The sequence below is a fragment of the Hirundo rustica genome, chromosome 6, assembly GCF_015227805.2.
Source record: "Hirundo rustica isolate bHirRus1 chromosome 6, bHirRus1.pri.v3, whole genome shotgun sequence".
Lineage (NCBI taxonomy): Eukaryota > Metazoa > Chordata > Aves > Passeriformes > Hirundinidae > Hirundo > Hirundo rustica.
The window spans coordinates 59,915,191-59,932,412 of NC_053455.1; the positions used below are offsets into that span (position 1 = coordinate 59,915,191).

At 52.4% G+C, this 17,222-nt stretch overlaps 4 protein-coding genes across 4 annotated transcripts; all 4 read left to right on the top strand.

Moving 5' to 3' along the window:
• Positions 1–132: 132 nt before the first annotated feature.
• On the top strand, positions 133–1,122 carry LOC120754247 (mas-related G-protein coupled receptor member H-like). Its single transcript, XM_058421064.1, has one exon. It carries the CDS (start codon positions 133–135, stop codon positions 1,120–1,122), a length of 990 nt encoding a protein of 329 aa, XP_058277047.1.
• Positions 1,123–3,231: 2,109 nt separating this feature from the next.
• On the top strand, positions 3,232–4,638 carry LOC120754248 (mas-related G-protein coupled receptor member H-like; the record flags this gene model as incomplete). The annotated part of the gene is made up of 2 exons (XM_040067603.2): positions 3,232–3,351; positions 3,597–4,638. Coding segments are annotated over 2 exons (1,143 nt in total), but the record flags the coding sequence as incomplete, so codon positions are not given.
• Positions 4,639–7,578: 2,940 nt separating this feature from the next.
• On the top strand, positions 7,579–9,159 carry LOC120753796 (mas-related G-protein coupled receptor member H-like). Its single transcript, XM_040066506.2, has 2 exons — positions 7,579–7,695; positions 7,942–9,159. The coding sequence occupies exon 2, from the start codon at positions 8,053–8,055 to the stop codon at positions 8,962–8,964; it is 912 nt and encodes a 303-aa protein (XP_039922440.1). The 5' UTR covers positions 7,579–7,695; positions 7,942–8,052; the 3' UTR covers positions 8,965–9,159.
• A 5,115-nt stretch (positions 9,160–14,274) lies between these two features.
• Positions 14,275–15,671, top strand: LOC120754249 (mas-related G-protein coupled receptor member H-like; the record flags this gene model as incomplete). The annotated part of the gene is made up of 2 exons (XM_040067604.1): positions 14,275–14,403; positions 14,649–15,671. Coding segments are annotated over 2 exons (1,152 nt in total), but the record flags the coding sequence as incomplete, so codon positions are not given.
• Between the last annotated feature and the right edge of the window lie 1,551 nt (positions 15,672–17,222).

A 17,222-nucleotide genomic window follows, 5' to 3' on the forward strand; every position in this document is an offset into this window, starting at 1 on the left:
TTCATGGGGCTGTGTGGACAGATGGGAAATGCTGGGAATGCTGATGTCCCTTATTTCCCTCTGGTTCCCCATCTCTCCCTAGGAGGTGGTGGGAAAGGGAGAAGGCAGCTGCTGGGAGCAGGATCTATCACCATGGAGGAGAACAGCACAACAAACTTCACCATGAATGATACACTTTATGGATCTCTGGATTGGGAGGAATTTATCACAGATCAATGCTCGAGCATTCCCTACACCCTGATTGCCTTTGCAGGAGTGTGCCTGGGGATTTTACTCTGCGGGCTGGCAGGGAATGGGATGGTCATATGGTTCCTGGGTTTTCACACCAAGCAGAGCCCTTTCACTGTCTACATCCTGAACCTGGCTGTTGCTGACTTCTCCTTGCTCCTCCTGTTTCTCCTGCTTTTGTTGGCTTTTCTTACCTTTGCAGCATTTTGCACGACTTTGTTGCCTTTTATTCATCACTATAAGCATTTGGTGTTTGTCCTCGGGTTCCTGTGCCACCTGTTTGACCTGAGCAGCCTGGGGCTGCTGGCAGCCCTCAGCGTGGAGCGCTGTGCCTCCGCCCTCTGCCCCATCTGGTACCGCTGCCACCGCCCGCGGCACCTCTCGGGCGTTGTCAGCGGAGCCCTCTGGGCCCTCGCAGGGGCTTTGGTGTCCTCCCTCTACGTCACCTACACCTATACTGAGGACTCTGAGGCCATCCTTGCAGGTGTAGCCCTCGCCATTTCTGTGGTTTTTTCCCTCATGATGTTGGTTTCCAACCTGTTCCTGTTTCTCAAGCTGCGCTGCGGCTCCCGGAGGCGGCAGCCAGGGAAGCTCTTTGTGGCCATCCTGCTCAACGTGCTGCTGTTCTTCGGCTTTGGAATCCCTTTCTGCGTGGAGGTTTTCCTCAATCTCCCCCATTCTGGCGATTTATTCCCAGAAGACCCCTCTTTGTTTCTGGCATTGCTGAACTGCACCCTCAACCCGGTGATTTACGTGCTGGTGGGGAGCTGCCGGCGGCGCCGCTTCCAGCGCTCCGTCAGAGTCGCTCTGCGGAGAGTGTTCGAGGAGAAAGCTGGGAGTGACGAGGGGAGCCACGGCCCTGGGGACACTGTGGTGGAGGTGACAGCTCTCTGAGGCACTTCTGGACACGTGGCACCCGGAGATGTGGCACCTCAGAGACCGACAGAAAGTATGGGAGCACATGGCTCTGAGCTCAGTCCTGTTCCTGTATTCCCCATGGAACCACCCTCATTGCCTTGGCCCCAGGGAATAAACTCTGATGTATTGGTCTTTTTCATTTTGTTACTACCCCTAAATCAGGTTTGGATTTGGATTTATTCCTTTTGTTTCTTTTCAATGAGGTAACTCCAGACCCAGATTTTGTTGAATAAACAACATCTGGGGTTTGCTGCAGATCTTGTCCCTGGTAAACAGTGCCAAAAACATTGCTCATTTCCTTAGTTTTTCCCGTTCTAAAACCTCTGGCTTTTCTGTGAGGAGAGCAGGTACCTGTCTCATGCTAGAGCTCTTATTAAGGCTGAAATGAGCCATTGGTTGACAGTTCCAAGAGCACCTCATTCCTTTTGGGAAAAGCAGTTTGTCTCTGTGTCAGGTTCCTCTTAGCAACCCTAATCCTGAAATCTTGTCTTTGAACAAACTCAAATTGCCCCCTGTCATTTCACAGGCGGATTTTAAGGCCCCTGCAGGACAAAACCTGTGATTTCTGTTTCAAATCTAATTTTTTGCCACTTGTATACCACAGTTTCAGTGGTACTTCACCTTCAATAAGCAGTTTCCAACGGGATTCACAGAATAATAAGTTCTGTACGTGAGCAGGAGCACAGGCACACAGCAGAGGGATGATTTAGGATTCCAGCAATGTCATTTCTTCTGGGAAGAGGCAAATCAATCCTGCTCTCATGTCTACAACCATTAGAAAGTTAGAGGTTTCATCTGAGTCAACCTCTACTCTCTCTTGAGAGTTAGACAGCAGCCTACAGTGAATTTCAAGGAATTCCTAGAAAGCTGAAGTGAGATGCTTCCTAGCCAGGCTGACATGCCTCAAGGATCTGGGATGCTCCTGCTGGAAACTGGCACTTCTGGTGGGACCTGGGACCAGAACTGTGGCCTCTCTTCCCTGCTGACACCGTGTTTGTGTCCCCAGCTATGGAATCTCACATCCCCTCACAGGCCAATCCTTTCAAGGGCAAACACTTCATGATCCATGCACTGAAAGGGCTCCAGGAGAGGTGGAGAGGGACTTTGGACATGGGCAAGGAGGGACAGGACAAGGGGGAATGGCTTCCCACTGGGACAGGGTGGGTTCAGATGGGATGTTGGGAAGAAATCCTTCCCTATCAGGGTAGGGAGGCCCTGGCACACGTTGCACACAGAAGCTGCGGCCATCCACACCTGGAAGTGTCCAAGGCCAGGTTGATTGTCGTTTGGAGCAACCTGGGATAGTGGCAGGTGTCCCTACTGGCAAAGGGACAGTATGGGACCAGGTAAAAACAACCACAGGAGCTCCCAGGGCTGAGGAGGCGGAGGAGCAGCTCTGGTGAAGGGCTGGAAGTGGGTGCACAGCACCCTGGTCTCTAACAGCTCTCATTGCATCATCTGGAGATTGGCAGTCATTAGGGTGGGCTCCAAGTGCTGCCAGGCTGCCTGCAAGCAACTGATTGCTGCTCTTGTCTTGGCTGTGAGAGCCTGCACTGGAATGATAGACACGGGAGCCCATGGCCCAGGGGTGCTCCCATGGGCCCAGGGCAGCTTTTGGCAATGGTTCTGGAGCTCCTCCCAGAATGGGAGGTGTTTCTGACAAGCAGCCAGGTGCTTCACCAGCACTGCCAGCATTGCAGAGCCACCAGCACCACCAGCATCCCTCTGCTGCTGGAGGGACCATGATCTCTCAGGGAAGAGAAAGGAGGAATGGTGGAAACCTGTCGGGAGAGGGAAGGAAGTTGTAGAATGGGAAGTTCTACAGGGAAGAAGAGTTATTCTAATCGGGACGAAATGAGGAGACATTTGTAAAATAATTCATTTGCAGCTTATGACAAAAGTCACTTTCTCTGTAGGAAAAAGATAAGAAGTGAAATAACTCGAAGGAACTCAAATTCTGATGGAACCAAAGCTGCAATTTCCGTGACTGCACTGAGCCTTGGGAAGCAGCACCAGGAGAAGGCACGGAAAGGAGCCAGCATAACAGGAGAGGGGAGCTCCTGGTGATCTGGGCACTTTCTCCTTCATGTTACTGACCCGGGAGGAGCCGCTTTAGGATATGGATCCCAAAGGAGTAAGGGGCACCAGGAGGCGCCACTGATGTGCACAGACCCCCTTTGCCTGCTGCTGCCCCACTGTGAACAGGTCAGTGGAATGTTTTCCCTCCTCCCTACCCCACCTCCCTCTCCTCCAGCAGCTGCTCTGTTCCTGCCTCCCTCTCCCGGTGACCGCAGTGCCCTCCCCAGCTCCCCCCTCCTCTGCCCTGCGCTTCCCTTCTGCATCCCCTGACCAACATCCCAACCTCCCACCTCCCTCTCCCACCCCACCATTTCCACCACCCTCCTCCCCTGCACATCTCACTGCTCCCCACTGAACCCTTCCCTCTCCAGGGAGCTGCAGAGGAGCCGCATGGTCCATCCCGGGATTCTCCAAGCACTGACTCCCCATCCACTCTGACCACAGCCAGGGGCCACATCCCACTGCCTGCCCAGCGTCCATCCATGGAGGTGACCACCGTGTCCCCATCTCCTGCCTCACCCACTGAATGGGAGGATCTCTGTGAGACACATGTCACCAATGTGGCCATACACAGTGTGACACTGCTCGTCTGCCTCTGTGGGCTGGTTGGGAACGGCGCTGTCCTCCGGCTCCTCAGCCTGAAACACCGTAACACTGACATCTTTCACCTGGCTTTGGCTGACTTCCTCTTCCTGCTCTTCACAGTCCCCTCTGCCCTCCTCCTCCTGGTGGAGGACGTTTCCTGCTCTCATATCTTGCCTCTGCTGTACCTGAGTTTCCTTTTCCAGCTGTCAGCGATCTCCTTGTATTGGGCACTGTTCTGGATGACTGATATCAACAATATACGGGATATGTGCACGTTCTGCTGCCGCTGCAACTTTCCCGAGCGCCTGTTGTGGTTGGTGTACAGTGTCCACTACTGGGCCTTCTTTTCTCTCTTCACTATCATTCCTGCAGTGACAAAGCTGTGCCCACCACAGCAGCAGGAGCCCTGCCAGGCAGCTCTCATCTCCGTATACACCCTCATCCTGCTCCTCTTTGTTGCACCCATGGTCATTTCCAGCACAATCAAGTTCTTTAAGGCCAGGAGGGGATCCAAGAAGCAGCAACCCAAGAGGCGCGACATCGTTATCTTCCTCGTGATGCTCTTCATTCTCCTGCTCATCGTCTGCCATGTCCTGCAGCAGCTTGTCGACACTTTTCTGCCTTCTGAGGTTTTGTTCCTGCTCAACTGCATCCACAGCAGCATCAAACCCTTCATCTACTTCTTGGCAGGGAGGTGCTGGAGCAACTTCTCCTGGAGGTCCTTCCGGCTCTCCCTCCAGAGGGTCTTTGATGAGCAGGAAGAAGAAGATGCCCACAGCAATGATGCCTCCATGGACACAGGGGTCTGAGCCTGGAGATCCCTTCCACGGCTCTGCTGAAGGACCCTGGGAGAGTGGCTCAGGGTTTCCTTGAGACACCTGATTAATAAATATCCACAGGATCCCCCTCCCTGTGGTGCTGCACTCCTGCAGGAGAAGGGAGCAGGGGCATTGCCTTGGGTGATTATTGAGGGCTGCTCTGCAGGGAGCACACTGGAGCATGGCTCTCCTCCTCCCTCCTGGATCCACACAGCTCCAAGCAGAGCAGCTGGGCTCAGTTCTGTGCCCCAGCTCTATTCCCCATGGAATGTCCCTCATGGCCTCGGCCCCAGGGAATGAACTCCATCTCCTCTGGCTGCACAGATGAGTTTCATGGTGTTTGCAGGGATCTCTTGCCTGCAAAGAATGTGACACAGTTAAGCCATGGGGACACATCCAGCAGCACGGGGTGCCAGTGATTTCCCAAATCCCTGTGGCGCTGGTGCCTCCTGATGGCAGCAGAGGGGTTGGGATCACACGGAGCATCCTTCCCCTTCTGTCCAGCAGAGCCAGCCCTGCATTCCCAGCTGATGGGAAGAGACACCAGGTAGGGCTGCAGAGCTGGGCAGGAACAGCAACATTCCCTCATTCTTTCAGTGGGAATTGGTCACATTCTTTCATCCCAGAATTAAATCATTCTGAGGAAAGTGCAGGGTCGATGGAGAACTCCCCTGAACCCTTGTGCCTGGGACCAACAAGAATATGGAAGATGGAAATTCCCATCACCAGGTGCTTGGCCCATTTAATTTCACAGGAATTAGGGGGTTTTGCTGCTGTTCTGCACAATGGGGCCATCCTCTGCTTCCCCAGCATCAAAGTCCAAGGAAGGCCTGGAGCACCTCCATCCTCAACCTGGCCAGCCTCAGGAGGAGCTGAACAGCGACTCTGCACAGCAGCTTCAGCCAAAATCCATCTTGTACTCATCTTTGTCCTTTTGTGACTACCTGTAAATTATATTTGCATTTATGTCTTTTGCATGTTTCCAATGTGGTAACTCCAGACCACATCTAGAGGGGATTTCTGCATCTCTTCTGCACTCCATGGACTGCTGGAGGACAGTTTGTTTCATCACAGTCCTCACTTGAAGAGGGATCTCAGCTGTGATGTTTGGAGCACTTCTTGCCCATCTTTTTTCCTTTGACCTTGGTGCCGCCATGATGTTTTCCCTCAGCTGTCCTCACCCTCCCTCTCTTCTCTGACTGGAGGAAAATCTCCTGCCCTAACATGGGTTGGCACGGTTTTGTTTCTAGTTAAAGATAAATGTGGAATGTTTTTTCCTGCCAGGACCTTGGAATTGCCTTGGTGGGGAGGACGGGGACCTATCAGAAAACTAGCCAAGATACTGGCAGTTAATTTAACCAGTGAAGATGCTGATGAGATTTTGGGAAGCACACAATTAAAAGCCTCATCTCCTGAGGATCGCTTTCTTTCTTTTGGGATAGCCATGAGGCGACACCGTGGGCGGCAGGGGAGCACGGGTCGGGCCCTGCTGCCCTCTGGGTGGCCGGGCCGCCAGGAGCTGCTGCCCACATGGGAGCTGCCCAGCTTGGGCTTCTTTTCTCCCAGCTGCCGGCGGGAGAGAGCAGAGAGCAGCCCAGCAGTGCCACGTGCTGACAGCTTTGTGGCAGCTCCCAGCCATCCACCCTGGATGATACCAGGGGGTGGAAGAGAGGACCTCCAGCAGCTTCCCCTATTGGCACATATTGGCACAGTTTTACATCTCCAGAGCCCTGCAGCCCGGGGCAGAGAGCACATGGCCACTGCAGGCCTGGGTGGATTGATCCCCTTCCCAGCAACATGGAGCTTCTAAAGCACAGCTCTTCCTTGAGGGAGAGAAAAAAGAAATGCTGATCTCGGACCACTGTGGGCAGTCAAAGGCACGAGGATTGCACAAGGCCTGGGAAGGCGGGAAGAAGGAGGAGCTGTGTTGGAAGAGTGGGATATGTATGAATGTGGACTTGGCTTTCCAAGGGAATCTAAGGCTTGTTACCGTTGTGGGTAGGGTGTGTCTGGCCGTGCCTCTGGACTTTGTTTTGTTCCTGGTTTTAGTTCAATAACCTTTTTAATTTTTTAAGAAGTGAGGCCTCGTTTTGACTTATTAAAGAAATATGGGTATTAATCTAGTATCGATACCCAACTGTGACGGACAAAAACTCTCTAACAGTTTAAAGTTAGAACGTGCATGTTTATTATGGCTGGGCAGCACGCGGGATAGTTCCCTAATTCACACTGTGAAATTCACAGGTAACTACAAAGCCTTTTATTTACAAAAGTGTTGAATATCCAAAATACAAATGCATATTCATACCCCTGTCACCTCCCATTCCTCGCTTCCTATGCTAATTGGCAAAAAGGCTATTAAGCATGCGTACTTTGTTTCTTAAAGTGAGTCGGGGGTCTATTTTGGGGAGGGGTCACCTAAAATGAGGAAGTAAGATGAGTCTTCCTCGTCCTGACCTTTCTACCTTTTCAATGCATTCGTGACAAATGATTCCTTGGTAGAACTTACAGTTTCCTGTGTTCAATGGGTCCTTTAAGCAGGAAATCTGCAGCTATCTTATGTCTTATTTACCACATTCTGTTTTTCATGACAAGGACAACTAAATAAACATAAACCTGACAAGAAATGAGTTACAAGATCCGGGGTAGCTTATCTAAGATCCGGCTTCTGTTAACTGCGAACAAAGATTACCTATCTACTTCAGCTAATTCAGCAACTTATTATCTTAACTTTCCTAAAAAATCCTTAGTTCCTCAAAATTAACGTCTCAGTTTGTCACAACAAAGAAAAAGACTACATGATTTGTAGGAAAAAAAAAAAAAGACACCAAGCTCTGTAAGACTGAGACATTGAAACTCCGACTTTCCCGATGACTGCAACGAGTATTGGGAAACAACAGCAGGATAGGGCATGGGAGGAGCCAAGTGATCTCTGCACCTTCTCCTTCATGTTACTGACCCAGGAGGAGCTGCTTTAGGATATGGATCCCAAAGGAGTAAGGGGTACCAGGAGGCGCCGCTGATCTGCACAGACCCCCTTTGCCTGCTGCTGCCCCACTGTGAACAGGTCAGTGGAATGGTTTCCCTCCTCCCTACCCCACCTCCCTCTCCTCCAGCAGCTGCTCTGTTCCTGCCTCCCTCTCCCAGTGACCGCAGTGCCCTCCCCAGCTCCCCCCTCCTCTGCCCTGCGCTTCCCTTCTGCATCCCCTGACCAACATCCCAACCCTCCCACCTCCCTCTCCCACCCCACCATTTCCACCACCCTCCTCCCCTGCACTTCTCACTGCTCCCCACTGAACCCTTCCCTCTCCAGGGAGCTGCAGAGGAGCCACATGGTCCATCCCGGGATTCTCCAAGCACTGACTCCCCATCCACTCTGACCACAGCCAGGGGCCACATCCCACTGCCTGCCCAGCGTCCAGCCATGGAGGTGACCACCGTGTCCCCATCTCCTGCCTCACCCACTGAATGGGAGGATCTCTGTGAGACACCTGTCACCAATGTGGCCATACACAGTGTGACACTGCTCGTCTGCCTCTGTGGGCTGGTTGGGAACGGCGCTGTCCTCCGGCTCCTCAGCCTGAAACCCCGTAATGCTTACATCTTTGACCTGGCTTTCACTGACTTCCTCTTCCTGCTCTTCACAGTCCCCTCTGCCCTCCTCCTCCTGGTGGAGGATGTGTCCTGCTCTCATATCGTGCCCCTGCTCTACCTGAGTTTCCTTTTCCAGCTGTCAGCGATCTCCTTGTATTGGGCACTGTTCCTGACGACTGATATCAGCAGTACACTGGATATGTGCATACTCTGCTGCCGCTGCAACTTTCCCGTGCGCCTGTTGTGGTTGGTGTACAGTGTCCACTACTGGGCCTTCTTTTCTCTCTTCACTATCATTCCTGCAGTGACAAAGCTGTGCCCACCACAGCAGCAGGAGCCCTGCCAGGCAGCTCTCATCTCCGTGTACGCCCTCATCCTGCTCCTCTTTGTTGCACCCACGGTCATTTCCAGCACAATTAAGTTCTTTAAGGCCAGGAGGGGATCCAAGAAGCAGCAACCCAAGAGGCGCGACATCGTTATCTTCCTCGTGATGCTCTTCATTCTCCTGCTCAGCATCTGCAATGTCCTGCAGCAGCTTGTCAACACTTTTCTGCCTTCTGAGGTTTTGTTTCTGCTCAACTGCATCCACAGCAGCATCAAACCCTTCATCTACTTCGTGGCAGGGAGGTGCTGGAGCAACTTCTCCTGGAGGTCCCTCCAGCTCTCCCTCCAGAGGGTCTTTGATGAGCAGGAAGAAGAAGCTGCCCACAGCAATGATGCCTCCATGGACACAGGGGTCTGAGCCTGGAGATCCCTTCCACTGCTCTGCTGAAGGACCCTGGGAGAGTGGCTCAGGATTTCCTTGAGCCACCTGATTAATAAATATCCACAGGATCCCCCTCCCTGTGGTGCTGCATTCCTGCAGGAGAAGGGAGCAGGGGCATTGCCTTGGGTGATTTTTGAGGGATGCTCTGCAGGGAGCACATTGGAGCATGACTTTCCTCCTCCCTCCTGGATCCAAACAGCTCCAAGCAGAGCAGCTGGGCTCAGTTCTGTGCCCCAGCTCTATTCCCCATGGAATGACCCGCATGGCCTCGGCCCCAGGGAATGAACTCCATCTCCTCTGGCTGCACAGATGAGTTTCATGGTGTTTGCAGGGATCTCTTGCCTGCAAAGAATGTGACACAGTTAAGCCATGGGGACACACCCAGCAGCACGGGGTGGCACTGATTTCCCAAATCCCTGTGGGGCTGGTGCCTCCTGATGGCAGCAGAGGGGTTGGGATCACATGGAGCATCCTTCCCCTTCTGTCCAGCAGAGCCAGCCCTGCATTCCCAGCTGATGGGAAGAGACACCAGGTAGGGCTGCAGAGCTGGGCAGGAACAGCAACATTCCCTCATTCTTTCAGTGGGAATTGGTCACATTCTTTCATCCCAGAATTAAATCATTCTGAGGAAAGTGCAGGGTCGATGGAGAACTCCCCTGAACCCTTGTGCCTGGGACCAACAAGAATATGGAAGATGGAAATTCCCATCACCAGGTGCTTGGCCCATTTAATTTCACAGGAATTAGGGGGTTTTGCTGCTGTTCTGCACAATGGGGCCATCCTCTGCTTCCCCAGCATCAAAGTCCAAGGAAGGGCTGGAGCACCTCCATCCTCAACCTGGCCAGCCTCAGGAGGAGCTGAACAGCGACTCTGCACAGCAGCTCCAGCAAAAATCCATCTTGTACTCCTCTTTGTCCTTTTGTAACTACCTGTAAATTATGTTTGCATTTATGTCTTTGGTTTGTTTCCCGTGTGGTAACTCCAACCCAAAATTTGTTTAATAAACTTTGCTTTTCTACAGAGTGTGTCCCTGTTGAACAATGTCCAAAAATGGCTCATTTCTCACTTCCCACAATATTTAGAGCTTTTAATACCCTTTGGACATCTCTTAACAAAGAAGAAAGGCCATGACCAGGTTCTACCCCACTGAGGGGCACTGATTAAATTGAAGGAGACGAGTCTGACCTGGTTTCCTCTCACAGCCTGGAGAACTTCACCACAGTGGACTCACATCACCTCACACCCAGCAGCTGCTGCCCCTGGGTCAGGATCTTCCAGAGGTTCCCTGGAGTGGCCACTTGGGAAAGGGGAGCAAAGCCCACGGGCTGAGCCCGAGCAGTGTCTGCAGCGGGGTCTGTCCCAGGTCCTGCCACAGCCCCTGCTCTCTGTGCTGCTTCATGTTCTCCAGGGATCTCACAAACAGGGAACTATTTCACATCCTCTGGTGGGATCAGGGCTCTGCTTCTGCTCTGCTCTTGCCTTTCTGCAGGAAATGAGGAACAGGAGACAGCCTCAGCAAGGAGACCTATGGGAAAAGCAGTTTGTCTCCATGTCAGCTTCCTCTTTCATTGCTTTAAAAGCAACTCCAATCCCAAACTCTTGTCTTTTTTCTCTGCCTGAACTTGCTCCTCTCTTTCCCGGGCTGGATCCTCAGGACCCTGCACTACAAATGTGCTGCTAAACTTTGATTTCTGGTTCAAATCTAATTTTGCCACTTGTATACCACAATTTCAGTGGTACTTCACCTTCACCAAGAGGAGGGTACTTCACCTTCACCAAGTTTCCAAGGGGATTCAAGGAATAACATATTCTGTGCCTGAACAGGAGCACAGGCACACAGGCGAGGGATGACTTTGGATTCCAGCAATGTCATTTCTTCTGCAAAGTGTTGAATCAGTGCTGCTCTCATGGCTACAGCCCTTGGAAAGTTAGAGGTTTTATCTGAGTCATCCTCTGCACTCCCTTGGGAGTCAGACAGCAGCCTACAGTGAATTCCAGGGAATTCCTAGAAAGCTGAAGTGAGAGGATTCCTCCCCAGGCTGACAGGCTGTCCTCTCGTGCCTGGTGATATGGCACTTTGGAGGGTGTGACACAACCCCCGGGGTCCTGGAGTCCTGGGCAGTGGCCGCTGTGTCAGTGTGAAAAGGAGCAAAGTGGGCTTCACGTGCAGCCCGAGGTTCCTTTATTCACATCACACAGCTCAAATACAGGGCAGAGGTGAAGACAGGGGAACAATGCCAGAGCCGTGGGTTTTAAGGGGCAGATTCAGGGTGGAGTTCAGGGACAAGGGGCCAAGAGGGAGAAGAGCAGGGTGGGACACAAAGTGAAGCTGACTGAACACAAGCCAGTGGGGAGGATAATATGAGGAGATTTATATAAACAAACGAATGGAGCCTTGGAGAATAGGGAATTCCCCAAGGGGCAGTGCAGACAGGGGCTGGTACCTGGGAGAATTGAGAGGGAACATTTGGGAATAGGGGTAGGTATCAGGGAAAAGTGACAGCCCAATGGGTGGACACCTCCCAGGTGTAATGGTCGTAATTTACTGAAACGGGGTGGAAACACCAATTAATGTAGAGGTTTTAGTATTTATTCTTTTTCTGTGGGAGGGAGAGATTAGGAGAAAGAAGAGCAAAACAGGCTTAAACTTCAAAATGAACAAAAATAGTTTTATTAATACACACTAAAAGAATAAAAAAAAAAAAGTTGAGAAAAAGAAAACTTAAACTAAAACAGAATGGCACTTTAAAACACTGTTTTCTCCCCCTACAAATTATTAGCTTTCTTACTAAACAATATAGAAAGTCACAATTTGTGATTTTCAGTCAGTTTCACTATTTAGACATAATCACTCATCACTTTAGGAGAAGAGTCTCTCTAGAGTGTTCATGGGGACGCTTGCTACAAGACAAAATAGTCCAGTGGCTCTTAAATGGAACACATTTCCTACCTCCTGCGTTTCTGCAGATTGTGATGTTCTATCAGCTAGGCCTTTCAGTATATCTGGGGTACTATTTACAAATACTTCTTCTAGTCTATAATCATCTTTGTCTCAAGGGCTGAGGCCTCCTTTTAACCCAGGAGCAGGGGCTTTAAAGTTCCCAAATAAATCTCCATTGTGATCAGTCCTCAATTTTGATTAGAAGTAGCATTCTCCCCAACAACACGGAGATGCGACAAAGAACAGTCCATTTCTTTATAGTTTACCCCAGAGAAGTCCATTTAAAAATGTCCATTTCTTCAATCCTATTTTAATATTATTAGTTCTTTCACTTGTAATTCACTGACTTCATGTGGTGTCTGTTCTACGCACCCTCTGTTTTCTTTCTTCTTTCTCTCAAGGAAAGGTTGTGCTTTAAAAGCTCCATGTTGCTAGGAAAGGGTTAAATCTGCCTGGGCCTGCAAGGACCACATGCAAGCTCCAGGCTGCATGAGGCTGAAGAAATGCAAAGCTGTGCTGATGGAGGAAGCTGGTAGATTCCTTTTCTCCACCCCTCGGTCTCATCCAGGGCGGCTCGGCTCAGAGTTGTTACGGAGCTGCAGGATTTCTTTCTCTGCCGCCAGCGGCGATTACGCTGGGCCATGGCTTGGCCCCTTCTGCCGCGGTCCGAGCACGTGGCCGGCACTGCCGAGCTCAGCCGCCCCTCTTCCCCTCTGGTAGCTGTGGAGGAAAGGGGCTCAGCGGGCCCAGGCCCTCCCTGAGCGCGCAGCGGCCCTCAGAGCCCGGCTGGGCCCGGCCCGGCCGCACAGAGGGCAGCAGGGCCCGGCCCAGCCTGCCGCCGCCCACGGCGTTACCTCATGGCTGATTGCAGGGCGAGAGAGAGACCTGCCGCAGACTGGAGTTTTAAATGTCCTTTCCAAAGTCGCATTGGCATCCTCATTGGTCAGACTAGCTGCCAATGTCTTGGCCAGCTTTCTGATCAGTCCCTGTCCTCCCCGCCCCAAAACCACTCCGCGGTCCTGGCAGGGAGAAACATTTCACATTTTTCTATAACCAGAAAAAACAAACTATGCTAACCTATGATACCAGGCTAAACCACCACGCCGAGGAGGGCGAAAGGGAACAAACCATATGAGATTAAAACACAAAATTACACCCTGCAACAACATGCCTCAAGGAGCTGGGATGCTCCTGCTGGAAACTGGCACTTGTGGTGGGACCTGGGATCAGAACTGTCGCCTCTCTTCCCTGCTGACACCGTGTTTGTGTCCCCAGCTATGGAATCTCACATCCCCTCACAGGCCAATCCTTTCAAGGGCAAACACTTCATGATCCATGCACTGACAGGGCTCCAGGAGAGGTGGAGAGGGACTTTGGACATGGGCAAGGAGGGACAGGACAAGGGGGAATGGCTTCCCACTGGGACAGGGTGGGTTCAGATGGGATGTTGGGAAGAAATCCTTCCCTATCAGGGTGGGGAGGCCCTGGCACACGTTGCACACAGAAGCTGCGGCCATCCACACCTGGAAGTGTCCAAGGCCAGGTTGATTGTCGTTTGGAGCAACCTGGGATAGTGGCAGGTGTCCCTGCTGGCAAAGGGACAGGATGGGACCAGGTAAAAACAACCACAGGAGCTCCCAGGGCTGAGGAGGCGGAGGAGCAGCTCTGGTGAAGGGCTGGAAGTGGGTGCACAGCACCCTGGTCTCTAACAGCTCTCATTGCATCATCTGGAGATTGGCAGTCATTAGGGTGGGCTCCAAGTGCTGCCAGGCTGCCTGCAAGGAACTGATTGCTGCTCTTCTCTTGGCTGTGAGAGCCTGCACTGGAATGATAGACACGGGAGCCCATGGCCCAGGGGTGCTCCCATGGGCCCAGGGCAGCTTTTGGCAATGGTTCTGGAGCTCCTCCCAGAATGGGAGGTGTTTCTGACAAGCAGCCAGGGGCTTCACCAGCACTGCCAGCATTGCAGAGCCACCAGCACCACCAGCATCCCTCTGCTGCTGGAGGGACCATGATCTCTCAGGGAAGAGAAAGGAGGAATGGTGGAAACCTGTCGGGAGAGGGAAGGAAGTTGTAGAATGGGAAGTTCTACAGGGAAGAAGAGTTATTCTAATCGGGACGAAATGAGGAGACATTTGTAAAATAATTCATTTGCAGCTTATGACAAAAGTCACTTTCTCTGTAGGAAAAAGATAAGAAGTGAAATAACTCGAAGGAACTCAAATTCTGATGGAACCAAAGCTGCAATTTCCGTGACTGCACTGAGCCTTGGGAAGCAGCACCAGGAGAAGGCACGGAAAGGAGCCAGCATAACAGGAGAGGGGAGCTCCTGGTGATCTGGGCACTTTCTCCTTCATGTTACTGACCCGGGAGGAGCCGCTTTAGGATATGGATCCCAAAGGAGTAAGGGGCACCAGGAGGCGCCACTGATGTGCACAGACCCCCTTTGCCTGCTGCTGCCCCACTGTGAACAGGTCAGTGGAATGTTTTCCCTCCTCCCTACCCCACCTCCCTCTCCTCCAGCAGCTGCTCTGTTCCTGCCTCCCTCTCCCGGTGACCGCAGTGCCCTCCCCAGCTCCCCCCTCCTCTGCCCTGCGCTTCCCTTCTGCATCCCCTGACCAACATCCCAACCTCCCACCTCCCTCTCCCACCCCACCATTTCCACCACCCTCCTCCCCTGCACATCTCACTGCTCCCCACTGAACCCTTCCCTCTCCAGGGAGCTGCAGAGGAGCCGCATGGTCCATCCCGGGATTCTCCAAGCACTGACTCCCCATCCACTCTGACCACAGCCAGGGGCCACATCCCACTGCCTGCCCAGCGTCCATCCATGGAGGTGACCACCGTGTCCCCATCTCCTGCCTCACCCACTGAATGGGAGGATCTCTGTGAGACACATGTCACCAATGTGGCCATACACAGTGTGACACTGCTCGTCTGCCTCTGTGGGCTGGTTGGGAACGGCGCTGTCCTCCGGCTCCTCAGCCTGAAACACCGTAACACTGACATCTTTCACCTGGCTTTGGCTGACTTCCTCTTCCTGCTCTTCACAGTCCCCTCTGCCCTCCTCCTCCTGGTGGAGGACGTTTCCTGCTCTCCTATCTTGCCTCTGCTGTACCTGAGTTTCCTTTTCCAGCTGTCAGCGATCTCCTTGTATTGGGCACTGTTCTGGATGACTGATATCAACAATATACGGGATATGTGCACGTTCTGCTGCCGCTGCAACTTTCCCGAGCGCCTGTTGTGGTTGGTGTACAGTGTCCACTACTGGGCCTTCTTTTCTCTCTTCACTATCATTCCTGCAGTGACAAAGCTGTGCCCACCACAGCAGCAGGAGCCCTGCCAGGCAGCTCTCATCTCCGTATACACCCTCATCCTGCTCCTCTTTGTTGCACCCATGGTCATTTCCAGCACAATCAAGTTCTTTAAGGCCAGGAGGGGATCCAAGAAGCAGCAACCCAAGAGGCGCGACATCGTTATCTTCCTCGTGATGCTCTTCATTCTCCTGCTCATCGTCTGCCATGTCCTGCAGCAGCTTGTCGACACTTTTCTGCCTTCTGAGGTTTTGTTCCTGCTCAACTGCATCCACAGCAGCATCAAACCCTTCATCTACTTCTTGGCAGGGAGGTGCTGGAGCAACTTCTCCTGGAGGTCCTTCCGGCTCTCCCTCCAGAGGGTCTTTGATGAGCAGGAAGAAGAAGATGCCCACAGCAATGATGCCTCCATGGACACAGGGGTCTGAGCCTGGAGATCCCTTCCACGGCTCTGCTGAAGGACCCTGGGAGAGTGGCTCAGGGTTTCCTTGAGACACCTGATTAATAAATATCCCCAGGATCCCCCTCCCTGTGGTGCTGCACTCCTGCAGGAGAAGGGAGCAGGGGCATTGCCTTGGGTGATTTTTGAGGGCTGCTCTGCAGGGAGCACACTGGAGCATGGCTCTCCTCCTCCCTCCTGGATCCACACAGCTCCAAGCAGAGCAGCTGGGCTCAGTTCTGTGCCCCAGCTCTATTCCCCATGGAATGTCCCTCATGGCCTCGGCCCCAGGGAATGAACTCCATCTCCTCTGGCTGCACAGATGAGTTTCATGGTGTTTGCAGGGATCTCTTGCCTGCAAAGAATGTGACACAGTTAAGCCATGGGGACACACCCAGCAGCACAGGGTGCCAGTGATTTCCCAAATCCCTGTGGGGCTGGTGCCTCCTGATGGCAGCAGAGGGGTTGGGATCACACGGAGCATCCTTCCCCTTCTGGCCAGCAGAGCCAGCCCTGCATTCCCAGCTGATGGGAAGAGACCCCAGGTAGGGCTGCAGAGCTGGGCAGGAACAGCAACATTCCCTCATTCTTTCAGTGGGAATTGGTCACATTCTTTCATCCCAGAATTCAGTCGTTCTGAGGAAAGTGCAGGGTCGATGGAGAACTCCCCTGAACCCTTGTGCCTGGGACCAACAAGAATATGGAAGATGGAAATTCCCATCACCAGGTGCTTGGCCCATTTAATTTCACAGGAATTAGGGGGGTTTGCTGCTGTTCTGCACAATGGGGCCATCCTCTGCTTCCCCAGCATCAAAGTCCAAGGAAGGCCTGGAGCACCTCCATCCTCAACCTGGCCACCCTCAGGAGGAGCTGAACAGTGACTCTGCACAGCAGCTCCAGCAAAAATCCATCTTGTACTCATCTTTGTCCTTTTGTAACTACCTGTAAATTATGTTTGCATTTATGTCTTTGGTTTGTTTCCAGTGTGGTAACTCCAAACCAAAATTTGTTTAATAAACTTTGCTTTTCTACAGAGTGTGTCCCTGTTGAACAATGTCCAAAAATGGCTCATTTCTCACTTCCCACAATATTTAGAGCTTTTAATACCCTTTGGACATCTCTTAACAAATAAGAAAGGCCATGACCACGTTCTACCCCACTGAGGGGCACTGATTAAATTCAAGGAGATGAGTCTGACCTGGTTTCCTCTCACAGCCTGGAGAACTTCACCACAGTGGACTCACATCACATCACCTCACACCAAGGAGCTGCTGTCCCTGGGTCAGGATCTTCCAGAGGTTCCCTGGAGTGGCCACTTGGGAAAGGGGAGCAAAGCCCACGGGCTGAGCCTGAGCAGCGTCCGCAGCGGGGTCTGTCCCAGGTCCTGCCACAGCCCCTGCTCTCTGTGCTGCTTCATGTTCTCCAGGGATCTCACAAACAGGGAACTATTTCACATCCTCTGGTGGGATCAGGGCTCTGCTCCTGGTCTGCTCTTGCCTTTCTCCAGGAAACGAGGAACAGGAGACAGCCTCAGCAAGGA